Here is a 12,144-nt window from a genome sequence, read left to right as displayed (position 1 = left end):
CATCTGCTGCCAGACACTACCAAAGCCATCAGTAGACAAGTGCCAACCTCCTGTCCTCATCTCAGACTCCACTGACAGCCTGATGCTTGAGAAAACTGAGCTGAAAGCCCCGTGTTTTATCATTGCTAAAAGCTCTGACACTCCCGCTGATGTCACTACTTTGAACGCTGAGCCATTTTGATGTGGTCTCAACAAAACATACTTGTGGTCTGGATCCAGATTTCATAATTTGTGTAACTCTAATCTAGGCATTAACATTTCCATGTCCCAGCTTAATTTTCTGTAAAAGGAGTATCATGTGCCTTTCCTATCCCTCACTCTGGTAAAAGGCTTGGTACAGTTTCTTACGTGCACTGAAGTTCTTAAACGAAAGGACTGAATGCAGGGCCAAGGAATCAAAGGGCTTTTCTGCCTCCTTGTTGCAGAGCCATTATTCACATTGCTCCAAGAACACTCTATGAGTACAGTTGGTAGGTAGGGTACCACAGTGAGATGTGCGCCAGAAACTTTTTCTCTTTGTGCTTAGATCTTTATCTCAAAGCTAAAACCCAAACCAGCCACATCAGTTAGACTTAACTAGCACTATCTCCTATGGCAAGTCATTAGATGTGAGCCCTCAGAGCACATATTGTTTAAGTCTAAGCAGAATAACATTTCTTTGCTTTGTTTACCATGTCTTGTCCAACAATGGTATCTCAAGGGCTTGCTGTCTATGAGCTGGTGATTTAACACTGTTTGCCCTCTTTGGAGAGCAGGGCTTTCTGCTTAAAGGGAGGCTGTTCTTTTTAAAAGAACAAGAGGTTTCTTTTCATTGGAACAGGAGTCAATCTCAGGAGCCTCTGCTTGCAACACCAGTCAGGTTTTGCGTCCCATCCCTGGCCACTGCTGGTGGGCCAGAGTGGAAAGTGCTAATCCAGGAGTGCTTGAACTTTTCCAAAGAGCATCTGACCTGGGGCTTTTTTGGGGTCCAAATGTTCCAAGTGTGTGTGTGTGAAGGACACTTCCCTTTAGTGGGTCCCTTTGATCTCTCTCACTTCAGGCTTCCCCTCCAGGCCTATTGTTTGCACATTGCTGTAACTACAGGAAAACAAATGCATTATACAATTTCCCAGACTGACTCACCCTGGTACTTGATGCCTCATGTTGTCTGGTTACCCCGATTGCATCATGTCAGCATGGGAAGCTTAAAGGCTGGGTTTTCTGAGTAATAATACTGCAGTTGAGCAGTAGCTAAAAACAAAAAAACTATCATTATTGCTAGTATCATCAACCTGCAGACTACAAGGGGGAAAACCAAGCAAGCCAAGTCCCTATGAACCAAACCTTGTGTGAATCATGACTTCCATTTGGGGGCCATGCTTAAATAGTGCAGTACGTGAATATAAAAACTCTTTACTTCTGGAAACTTGGCCTCAGCCATTGGAACGGGCCAATCCATACTACTCCCTCATCCCTGGCTCCTCTGGGATGTGTGTTGTTCAGTGTGTTGTAAACAGGGAAGGGTGGGAGATGTCCACACTGCTGTGTCATGCGCTGTGGGAACAGGGCCATTGCTCCTGGGTGGGGATGAAACCCCAGGAAGTTTGTCACCCCGTTGGAGTTCAAGCATCTTGTACTCCTGTAACTAATGTGTCTATGGAGAGAGGGGGTTATCAGTATTATTTAACTTCAGTTTTCCTAAGGGCACCCAGTAAAGCTGATTGAACTCTGAAGAGCAGCTGCATTGAGCCTCTCCATCACTGCACCACAGCCCCTTCCTGAGCCATCCACCTGGGCTGCCCAAACACTCCCCACAGGATCCCCTTTCGGTAGCAAGGAAGTGTTGCAGCAAGTTCAATTCTGATGAAGGGCTTCTCCCACAACCCAAAACTTTGCTTAAAAGAAAGCACTAATTGCACCCTGAGCAGCACTGGCTGGATCTGCACATTCAGCCGTGTGGTATCCAAAGGGATCCTGCTTTAGGGAGGAAACTCAGAGTCCTCTTACACACCACAGGCCATATGCTCAGGTGCTCTGCAGGAACCAATTTCAGAAATTTAACTTCATTTAAGCCATCACAGAGTCAGAGGCAGTGACACCCATTAGCTCACGGATGAAATGCATCATCTCTCATATTCTCTGGCTCACAAAGGTTGAAAGCAAAGCTAGACAGTAAAAGCATTACAAAACCCCCTCCATTTCTGTTTTGTGTGGGACAAAAGCCTCTAATTTCTTGGTATCTCACAGGGAAAAGAATCACTAAAAGCTATACCTCAAATACTTCTCAGATTCATTTCTGATCACTTGATATTCTGTGCAAAGAAGAGGCACTGTGTAAACTAAGCTAAATATATATATTTGCACTGACAAATCTGTAGTGACAAAATTCATAAGGCTTTCTTTAAGCTTTGAGGACATGATTAAAGGGTTTTCCAAAGATAGTTCTTCATTCAAAAGGATATAATTACACTTTAACAAGTTACCATGTTTTTGCACCGTAGGTACAAAAGCAGCTCTTACAGGGCTTGTCTAGACATTTCCACCATGTGCCTTTGTTCTTCTTGTAAAGTCTTTTTTATGAAGGAACTGCACCACTATCCATTTTTTTCATCCAAGTTTTATCTCTTTCTTGATTTCTGATAACACATTCTTTCCCTTACAGAACCTGTCTTCTTCTAGTTCTTATTTTTCAAAAATTTGCCAGGAAACATTTTGTAAATCCAGATTGATTTCACCCTTCAAATGCACAGAATCCTCTCTATTGCAGATCTTTCTTATTTTCTGGTATTAATTCTTTACCTGAAGTAACTGAACAGTGATCTTTAAAAAAAACAAGCCATGAATTGAAAGAAAGTTGTGACCCACAGCAGTGCAGCAAAGTCTCAATCAGTTATCTGTAACCTCAGACAAACAAATTTAAAAAACCATTACCTATGTTAATATATGCACACCAGTGTTCCAGCTGGCTTGCACCAGTGCTACAATTATGCATAAAAGTCAGGAAATTATGTGTGGAAAGGCTAATGAGCAGCATTGTCTGCCCAATTACCTTGTTTACATATGCAAACAGTAATTTTGCAGATCTGTGCCTGGCAAGCCTTTTTTCTGAAGCTGCATCAGGAGCTCTAAGGGTAACTGTAACAGCAAAGTAACCCAAAACCACCTCAAATCTGCTTCAAGCCATTCTCCCTTTTTTGAAGAGAAGAGAAGAGAAGCTTCATCTGAAGGGAAGATATCACTGAAAGGCTGACCCAGGACACTGCCTAAAGAGACTCCAGTGGAAAGCCTGGGTAAATGGGAATTATGCTTCTTTTTTTTCAGGGATTCAGATTTGTTCCTGCTCGACTCTCGAACGATCTGGGCTGCAGAGGAAGGGTGGCTGGTGTTTGACATTACTGCAACCAGCAATCACTGGGTGGTGAATCCCCAACACAACCTTGGCCTACAGCTCTCCGTGGAAGGCACTGATGGTGAGTGTCAGACATCAGACACCAACTGCAATCAGTGAGCCTCTGTCTCAGGTACCTGAGTCCCAGCCAGGGGAAGCCCTAAGCATTCATCACTCTTTCCTCTGAACAGGATTTCTTAAGCATGTTTTTCCTGAATTTGCCTAAGGTGGAAATAATAGTAGTATTATAAAAATAGCCCCTAGACATATTTGAGGTTAAGGATGTACTCAGATGCTGTAACAGATTGGTGACCTGCCTGCAGTAATTCCAGTATTAGCTGTGTACACATCCCCATCAAGGTAAGAATATGCTGCTTGGCTAATTTGCAGGTAGTGCAATCCAGTCAAGGAGAGAGGAATAAATTTTGCTATGTGCAAGAAGACACAACTGAGTGATGTAGAAGGCTGCTGTCAGTTGGCACAGAAGGCCTTTCAAATTCAGAAGACAGCTAGGAACCATTTTAATTTCCTTTGTGGCAGCAGAACTTACTGGTAAAGTCACACATGGTCTGGATTCCAAGGTCTGCAGTGTATGGTACAAATCTGTGAGGTTTGGGAATGAGTGGGAAGACCTGGCTCTGAAACATCTCCAGAAAGGATGTGTTTAGAATCAGCTGGGTAGTTTTCCTAATCAGGTCTTAACTAAAAAGTCACGCTACTTTGTCTTAACATTAAGATCCCTCATGCTCACTTGGAGACTTGTGCAAGGAAACCAAAGTATCCTGGATCTTCTTGGGGGTTCCCAGGACCTGGGACCACGTGGAACTGCCTGGCTGCCCCACAGGAATGGTTGAGCAAAAACCAGCTCAAAATTATAAATACTCCAGATGTAGTTATCTAAGGACATAATTTCATTCTCCGCCAACTGTGTCTATGATATCACTTGCTCTTGGCTTTTATGCAACACTCTCCATGTTTCCAGTAAGTAGCATTTTGCATAAAGACTGTGCAAAGTAGTTTTGAAACAGGCAACCTACAAAGAGTCATTTACATGACAGGGTGATTTAACTCATGTGAGACCTGCACAGAGAAGTGCACAGGGTTTGTTCTAACCTGCCCTTTCTGAGTGATCGGTGAACGCAGAAACCCAAACACAAAGAAGGAGCCTCACACCATGGAAGTTAGTGGTCCCCACCCTAAAGACATCTTTGTATAAAGAGTCAAATTCAACCTGATATACGAGTTAATCTTAACTCTTAAAGTTAGAACAGTAAAGCAAAATGACAGCCAAGTTTAACCCCTTTTCAAACACTTTGCAAAGTAACTTGGTGCTTTCTCCAAACAGATTAACAAAATACTTTAATCAGCCTGTCATTAAAAATTAGAAAATCCAACTGCAGTGTTTAGTAAGTAAATACAGAGATACAGGACCCGATTGTCTGCTTGTCTTCTGTAACTAATTTCCTTGGCAGCACACCTTTGCACTCACATTTCTCCTCCATACACATGAATTTTTCTTTCTATTTTGAATGGCAAGGACATGTCCTTCCTTGCTCCCCAAGTTTCATTTTGGATTTAGACCAATTGTGTGCACTAACAAAAAAGCTGCTTTTAACACCTGGACTTCATACGAAAATCATATGCTGCAAACACAGCAGGATTTTGATGCAACACTATATGCTTGGGCAATCCCCAAGGCTTTAAGTGAATTAGAAAAACAAAACACAACCAAACCCAACTTTTCTTTGTATCTGTTGTTACAGATAGAGTTCTGTAATCACGAAGCAAATACAGTTATTTTAAAAAAAATCTGACATCACAAGCACTGTCCAGATGAACTGATACAAAATAAGCAAATTTAACTGATCTTTGTATTTCTTTATAATCTTGCCAAATAAGTCTATCAACGTGTATAAGGGTAGAATCAAAGAGGTTTTGTTTATTCCTGAGACCAGGGAACAGCTACAGCAGAAGAAATGCTTGAGTGACTCAGTAGCCTTCAGCCCAGCACCCACAGGGCCCCTCTCAGCAGCAGCACATGGATTGGGTTTACTTGGTTTGGTACTTAGGATCCCATTTTTGACAGTATTAAAAAATCACCTTCAGAAGAGCAGATGAAGCTGTGCCCTCTGGTTCATGAGCACAGCTACTGCTTTTGTGGGACAAGTTTTTCATTGTCTAATGGTGATTACACACATGTCCTTGTGTTTAACCTTGCTTTCTGGGTGGGTAGGAAAGGTAGAAAGAGCATTTTCCCCAACTCAATTAAAAAGAAATATACTACTTCACAAACAGAGCATTACCTTGTTTTCCCCCTAAGGCAACACTGCCACCATACTGGCCTTGAATGTGATGTGTTGCTGTTACACTGGTATTTTACTGGTCAAATGACACTTATTGCTGCTCTAGTGCAAATCCATTAAACATCAGGATGAAGCTGGGTCCCCTCATGCATACTGCTGCTCTATTCAGAGACATGGGAAAGGTAAAATAATTTACACTGGAAAAGCCACAGCTGTGGGCTAGTTTAAACAGCTTTGGGAAGCAGAAAGGCTCATTTGAAGGGGCAGCATTCAGTGAGCTCTAATGCCTGCAGGTGAGCTTGTTTTCAGGAAATAAGGCTCAGATCTGGCAAAGCCTGAGCACAAGTGGAACTACTTATATATTTAACATTGGCTGCTTGCTTAAGCACTTTGTGGGCTCAGCCACAAATGTTTAAAATGAAAACTATTTGGACAAGTTTCCAGAAAGAAGCTTAAGCAGAAGGTGAAGGAGTTGCTGATGAGTGTCCACATATAATTCTACGGCCAGGAGTTTCTGTATTTCCTCTTTTCACCGAAGCTCTCCTGCTGCCCTGCCCTCAGATTAGTTTTGCCATATCTTGCTTGTGAGGCCTGGCCATGCCAGGCAGTTTTCCTGCTGCCAGGGTCCTGTTAAACACCTCTTGATCCAGCCCTCCTCACAAATCCCATCTACTGATCTTGGAACTTCCTCATGGTTTTAGAAAAACATAAAATAGGCTGCAGTCAAGGCTGGTCCATTCTTGGCCTTGAGCTTTGACTAGAGCCCCCTTTTCTGGGTCTGTCATATTTACCAATCTTTTGGACAGATCCAAGAGGAAAAACAAAAACAGTGCCATAAAGACAATAATTTATAAGCCTTGACATTTACTTTACTCATCTTAAAAAGAGCAGCTATAGAATATCACCGAGAAATATTTTAGGTTACCAGCTTCTTTTCACACATTAGTCAGAAACTAGTAGAGTAAGGATATTTCTGTCAGTGGACTGAGAGCCCATTTCCTGCTCTCCCCAGCCAGGCTGCCTTGCAGGGCTTCTCCAGGAAAGTGTCAGCTGTCCTTTGGCACATTTGATTTGTGGCTGACAAGGCCCAGCTCTGTCCTCAGCAAAGGATCACAAAAGCCATTAACATAACTTGGATTTAGCAGCAGCACTCAGTAGCTTGGAACAGAATAATCCTGGATATCATTCCTGCATTTCACAGCAGCACCCAGACATCCTTTGGAGGCAACAGGGGGAAATATTAAATTTCCCACTGCCACCACCTCCTTGCCTTTTTTGTAAATAATTAATTCTACAGAGAAACCACCTAATTGTCTTTTACCAAAAATCAAATTATTTTAAAGCCCAAGATGAAGGACACGTGGATGGTAACCAGCAGTTTTGCAACAAAGCAATCAGATATGGTAGTGCCAAGATGCAGCAATAAGCAAAATGTCTCTAAACATTTGATTTTTTTCAACTAAGGTATATCTGGAACTCTGTCAGCATTCCATACAAGGCATTTTTATTTTAAGTTAATAACCTTCCAGTGGGAATTTAGTGTTCCTATGGGCTGAGTTTTATGGTTCCTTTTATAGGATCACTTCAAATTATAGGTTGGTGAACTTAAAGAAACCCCTCTAAAGAATGCAGGAAAAGTTAATGCTAAGCGGATTTAGGGTAAAATAATTATATATAGGGCTATTTTATGTAACTTTTACACACAGATATAAAATGAAGTTTAGCTGTGCAGAGCTGCTCTTGTCAGAAGCAGCTTTGCCATTTAAGTCCAGGTCCTTGGTGGATCGATGCCTACAGGAATCACCCTTAGCAGCCAGCAGCTCTCCTCCTTGTTATCCTGACCGTGCTGGAAAAGCTGCTGCAGCCCCTCTTATCAGTCTGTTCTGCTTCAAGGGCAAAGCATCAACCCCAAGCTGGCGGGTCTCATCGGAAGGCACGGCCCTCAGAACAAGCAGCCCTTCACTGTCGCCTTCTTCAAAGCCACCGAGGTCCATCTCCGCAGTATTCGCTCCACGGGAGGGAAGCAGAGGAGCCAGAATCGATCCAAAACGCCAAAGAACCAGGAAGCTTTCCGGGTGTCAAACATTGCAGGTACGCTGGGGGTTGCTGGGTCCGTGTTTCTGGGTTTGGGATAACGTGGGAACGGTTTCTCCCACGACATCTGCTTGTTGCCCCTTTGGTCCACCAGTAGTGTTCAAGTGTTGGTTTGAAAGTACGTGGGATTAGGGATTATTTCAAAAAAGTTAGAAAAAGAATGTTTCGTTGGTGCAACGTTAAACTGTGGGATTTCTTAATCCAAATGAAAAAAAACCCACCTAACCAGAAGAACTCTGTTGCTCCCACATGAAATAAATTCTCATTTTGAAATAGAAGATAATTACATTAAAGAAATGAGTAAGTCATGAAAACAATATTTCAGAGGGTCTGAATCCAAAGGCTGTCCATATTCAGAGTTTATGATTTTAAGTTTAGCCCCCAAAGAGTGTAGTAGTCCCAAAAGTCTTGCATGGAAGAGGAAAACCTATTCTTTCTTAGGATAACCACAGCTATTCTGGGGGGAGCTCTGCTTCCTAATATGGAAGAAAACTCCATCAGGCATTTGAAATAGAAATGTGGCTTAATTATGTGATACCTCAGAGTAACAGGCCCTTGGTGATGGTCCCAGCAGGAGCCACAGCACAGGGCTCACTCTGCAGAGGCAGCAGCAAATTCCAGCTCTGTTTCTGTGAGAGCCTCACTGAATGGAAGGAGAGCTTGTGGGAGGCAGGAGAAAAAGGAAAACACAGCTTCCAACAACAAGAGTTGAAGTCATATTTTTATAGAATCACAGAATCATTAAGGCTGGAAAGGACCTCCAAGATCATCGAGTCCAACCTTTGAGCAATCACCACCTCACAACTAGACCATGGCACTAAGTGCCAAATTCCTCCAGGGGTGGTGACTCCACCACATTCCTGGGCATCCTGTTCCAACGCCTGACAAGCCTTTCCATGAAAAAACTCTGCTCAAGCCATTCTTTGTGGTACTTCTACTTGGATCTCCAGCTCAGGCTACATGTCCAGGATGGGCACACGGTTTCAAAACTGCATGAAGAGTTATGGTTGTTCAGTTCCATGATTGAGATTTTATTCATTGGTTCATCATTATCAGCCATTGCAAGGAGTCTGTAGTCTGGATCCAGCTGCACTGGACAGAAAAGCAGATTCTACACTACTTTAATATCCCATGTTGCTTTTTTAGACCTGAAGGTGCAACTATCAGCAGTGATTCAAAGACAGGAATTTAGAAAATAGGTAAAGGGTGCCTTTCCCTATCACTCTTTTCATAGGTTGTCCTTCTGTGTCGTAGACTATAATCAGAGAGATCTGTGTGTTGCTACTAGGAGGTCAGGGGAAAAAAATAAAAAGGAAAAAGAAAATAGCTATTTTCCCAGACCTTTTCTGGCTTTACACAAGAAGCCAGAAGGGCATTTCATATGAGTTAAATGCTGCCATTATTTTATGACTAAAATTGAAATGGTTAAAAAGGCGCCCCATGTGCAAGAGATGAGCAGCAATGCCTCACTCCCTGCTGGGGGCTGTGGGTGCTGGGGCAGCCCAAGCTCATGGCCACCCATTCTCCCCATGCAGAGAACAGCAGCAGTGACCAGAGACAGGCCTGCAAGAAGCACGAGCTCTACGTCAGCTTCAGGGACCTGGGGTGGCAGGTAAGGGCTGTGTGTCACTGGGGTGCCTCTGCACATCACTTATCCAGCTGAGTAGTGAGATCAAGCCAATAACTGGATTTTTTTTATAATTCTCAGGGTGAAAAAATTGTATATTGCCTTTAGCACGCTTCAGTGCTTCTGCTAAGTTGTGTATACAAATATTTAGCATGAGGTTGGCTGGAAACTCAAAGACCCTTAGGTCTTTCTGAGGAACTGTGGCCCTGGCATTGCTGAAGGCTCTCTTTTTTCAGCTACCTGTTCTTTTAGACCTAGATAAACACATATTCCTTTCTGAAAGCTTGTATCTGTGTTGTAGTGCTGGGTGAAGTGATCCTTGTGGACAGCCAGGAGGACACTGCTGAATGGATAAACAACTAAACCCAGATGTTCAGCTACAATATGGGCACATTTGCAAAGTAGAATGTGTCCCTCCAGGAAAAGCAGCTGCTTTAGAGGGCTATAAGAGAGCATTAAAAAAGCCAGTGTGCCAGATATTTATTTTGCAGGCCACTGCAACTGTACATGGATGTATGAATGGATAGGTTTATGTGCTGGTTGGCTTTTTGTTTCACTGCACAGTATTTCTGTCTTTCTCCACAATCTAATGGCTTCAATTTACTCAAGGACTGGATCATCGCTCCGGAGGGCTACGCTGCCTATTACTGTGAAGGAGAATGTGCTTTCCCGTTGAACTCATACATGAATGCTACAAACCATGCCATTGTACAGACACTGGTAGGTGCACTGTAGCTCCTGGTACAGGGTTATATCTGATAGGTGCTGCTCAGAAAGAAGTTTGTACACAAAAGAGGCTCTAAGACCTAAGAAGGAAGGTGTGCGTTAGCTCATACGATGCCTGCAGAATCTGCTCAACATGTCTGGCCAAGTGGCCTGAATTAATAGTTGGCTAAAAATTACCCTGTCTTTGCTGCAAGCATTGACATGCTCTCTCTACTTTGAAAGGGCCCTATGATAGACATCATGATGGGGGTTTAGTCCCACTGCATGCAAATGAAAGAGCAAGGTGTGAGACCCACTATCAGCATCCCTTGGAAGAGCTCTGTAAGGATCCACTGAATGTGGATTTGGGGGCAGACTGAGGAAGGGGTCAATGAATCCCAGAGTTACATGCACAGAGCAGCTGGGCTGTGTATTTACTTTATGAAGTTGTGCAAAGTTGTCCAGATGGGAGCCCTGAGCTCGTGACACAGCACCTGTGTTTGGGGGGACTGTTGGCTGGGGCTACCCAGCCCAGCTGTGTCACCAAAGCCACTGCACCCCCAGCTGACTTGCCTGCCTGGACACCTTCCCCTACCCAGCTGGGCTCCAGGACTCCTGCACACATCTGCAGGGCACAAAGAGGCTCACTGTACCTTCTCACCGATATCCCATGTCCTGTGCATATCTAAAGACAACATTGCAAAAAAATATTAGGAAAACTAGAAGCAACTGTTTCCAAGGGATGAAATATCTACATGTTTTTCTCCTGGTAGATTGTCTTTATTTGCCTTTTACCCCCTTCACCTTGGAGGTCCCACATCTTGGAGCACAGGGGACCTGGATCCCTTGGCCCCCACTGGGTGTTGGTGCTGCTGGGCACGGGGACAGGGTCCCCTGTCCAGGGCTGAAAGGATTTTTAACAAAACCTCACCCACACATCCCACAGAGTTTATCGTGACTGGTACCCACTGCAGAACACACTGACTGCTCTGACAAATGGGAGTTTTCTAATGAAAACCTGCCTCACTGAAAGATTTCCAACTAGATCGGCCTTGGGCGCGTGCGTCAGCCCCCGCACACGCAGGGGACATCTCAAGATGTTTGTACACAAAGCCAGGTGCTCCAAACATGTCCGAGTGAGGGGGTGGGACAGACAGAAGGTTTTCTGGGAAAGAAAAACTTGAGGGAGGAGAGGGGAGAAGTAAATCCTAACATGCCTCTACTTTCATTCCCCAGGTTCACTTTATAAACCCAGAGACTGTGCCGAAACCCTGCTGTGCTCCTACACAACTCAATGCCATCTCAGTGCTCTACTTTGATGACAGCTCCAATGTTATCTTAAAAAAATACAGGAACATGGTGGTACGGGCATGTGGCTGTCATTAGACTTGTAGGAAAGAAAAAGAAGGAAGAAAAAAGTTATTTGTAAAGAGTGGGTTTGTATGGCTATGTGGGGGAGGGGAACATTTTAGCGCTCCAGCCATGGGTTTAAAAAAAATCCCAAACAGTTTTTAGGACCAGGCCTCTGAAAGATCAGACAATGGAACAGTTTCTGGATCTAAAGTGGCATTTGAACACATTTTGTTTTAGTTTATTGCAGACAATGAGCTTGTAAACTGAAACAAGCCAGAGAAACTGTTTAAAACCTAATCTGCCTACAAAATTGGCTCCTACAATACATACTTTTGCAGATGAGTCTTTCTGAAGATTGCAAACTCACCAGTGTTGATTGTGAGTTAAACAGTAATAATCTATCTGAGGTGAGACTGTGCTGTGACTAATAAGTGTGTGTAGTTCCTGTAACACAGTTTGCAATAAAATAACTGAACAAAATATACCTGGAGTGAACAGGTATTTTGTTAGAGAATTATTACTTCCATCCCTCTGCTTCAATTTCATGAGCAAAACCAAAGATAATTACGTGCAACTTCCAGTTTTAAAATACAGTAGCAAAAGCTGGATGTGGATTTACACAAATTCAAAGCATGGACCAGGCTAAGAAAATAATAATTAATTGGCAAGCAAAAGAACTGAAGGAAATAATTCCA

At 43.3% G+C, this 12,144-nt stretch overlaps 1 protein-coding gene across 1 annotated transcript in view; it reads left to right on the top strand.

Annotated features, from left to right (window-relative positions):
- BMP7 (bone morphogenetic protein 7) overlaps positions 1-11,931 on the top strand; it is a 44,006-nt gene extending 32,075 nt beyond the window's left edge. The window contains 5 exon segments of the mRNA XM_018074036.2: positions 3,301-3,449; positions 7,564-7,761; positions 9,300-9,376; positions 10,001-10,111; positions 11,333-11,931. Of these exon segments, the coding sequence (XP_017929525.2) occupies positions 3,301-3,449; positions 7,564-7,761; positions 9,300-9,376; positions 10,001-10,111; positions 11,333-11,482 (685 nt within the window). The 3' untranslated portion in view covers positions 11,483-11,931.
- The last annotated feature ends 213 nt before the right edge of the window (positions 11,932-12,144 follow it).

Source organism: Manacus vitellinus, unplaced genomic scaffold (assembly GCF_001715985.3).
Source record: "Manacus vitellinus isolate BGI_N305 unplaced genomic scaffold, ASM171598v3 scaffold_26_pilon, whole genome shotgun sequence".
Lineage (NCBI taxonomy): Eukaryota > Metazoa > Chordata > Aves > Passeriformes > Pipridae > Manacus > Manacus vitellinus.
This window is presented reverse-complemented; position numbering and strand designations above follow the sequence as displayed.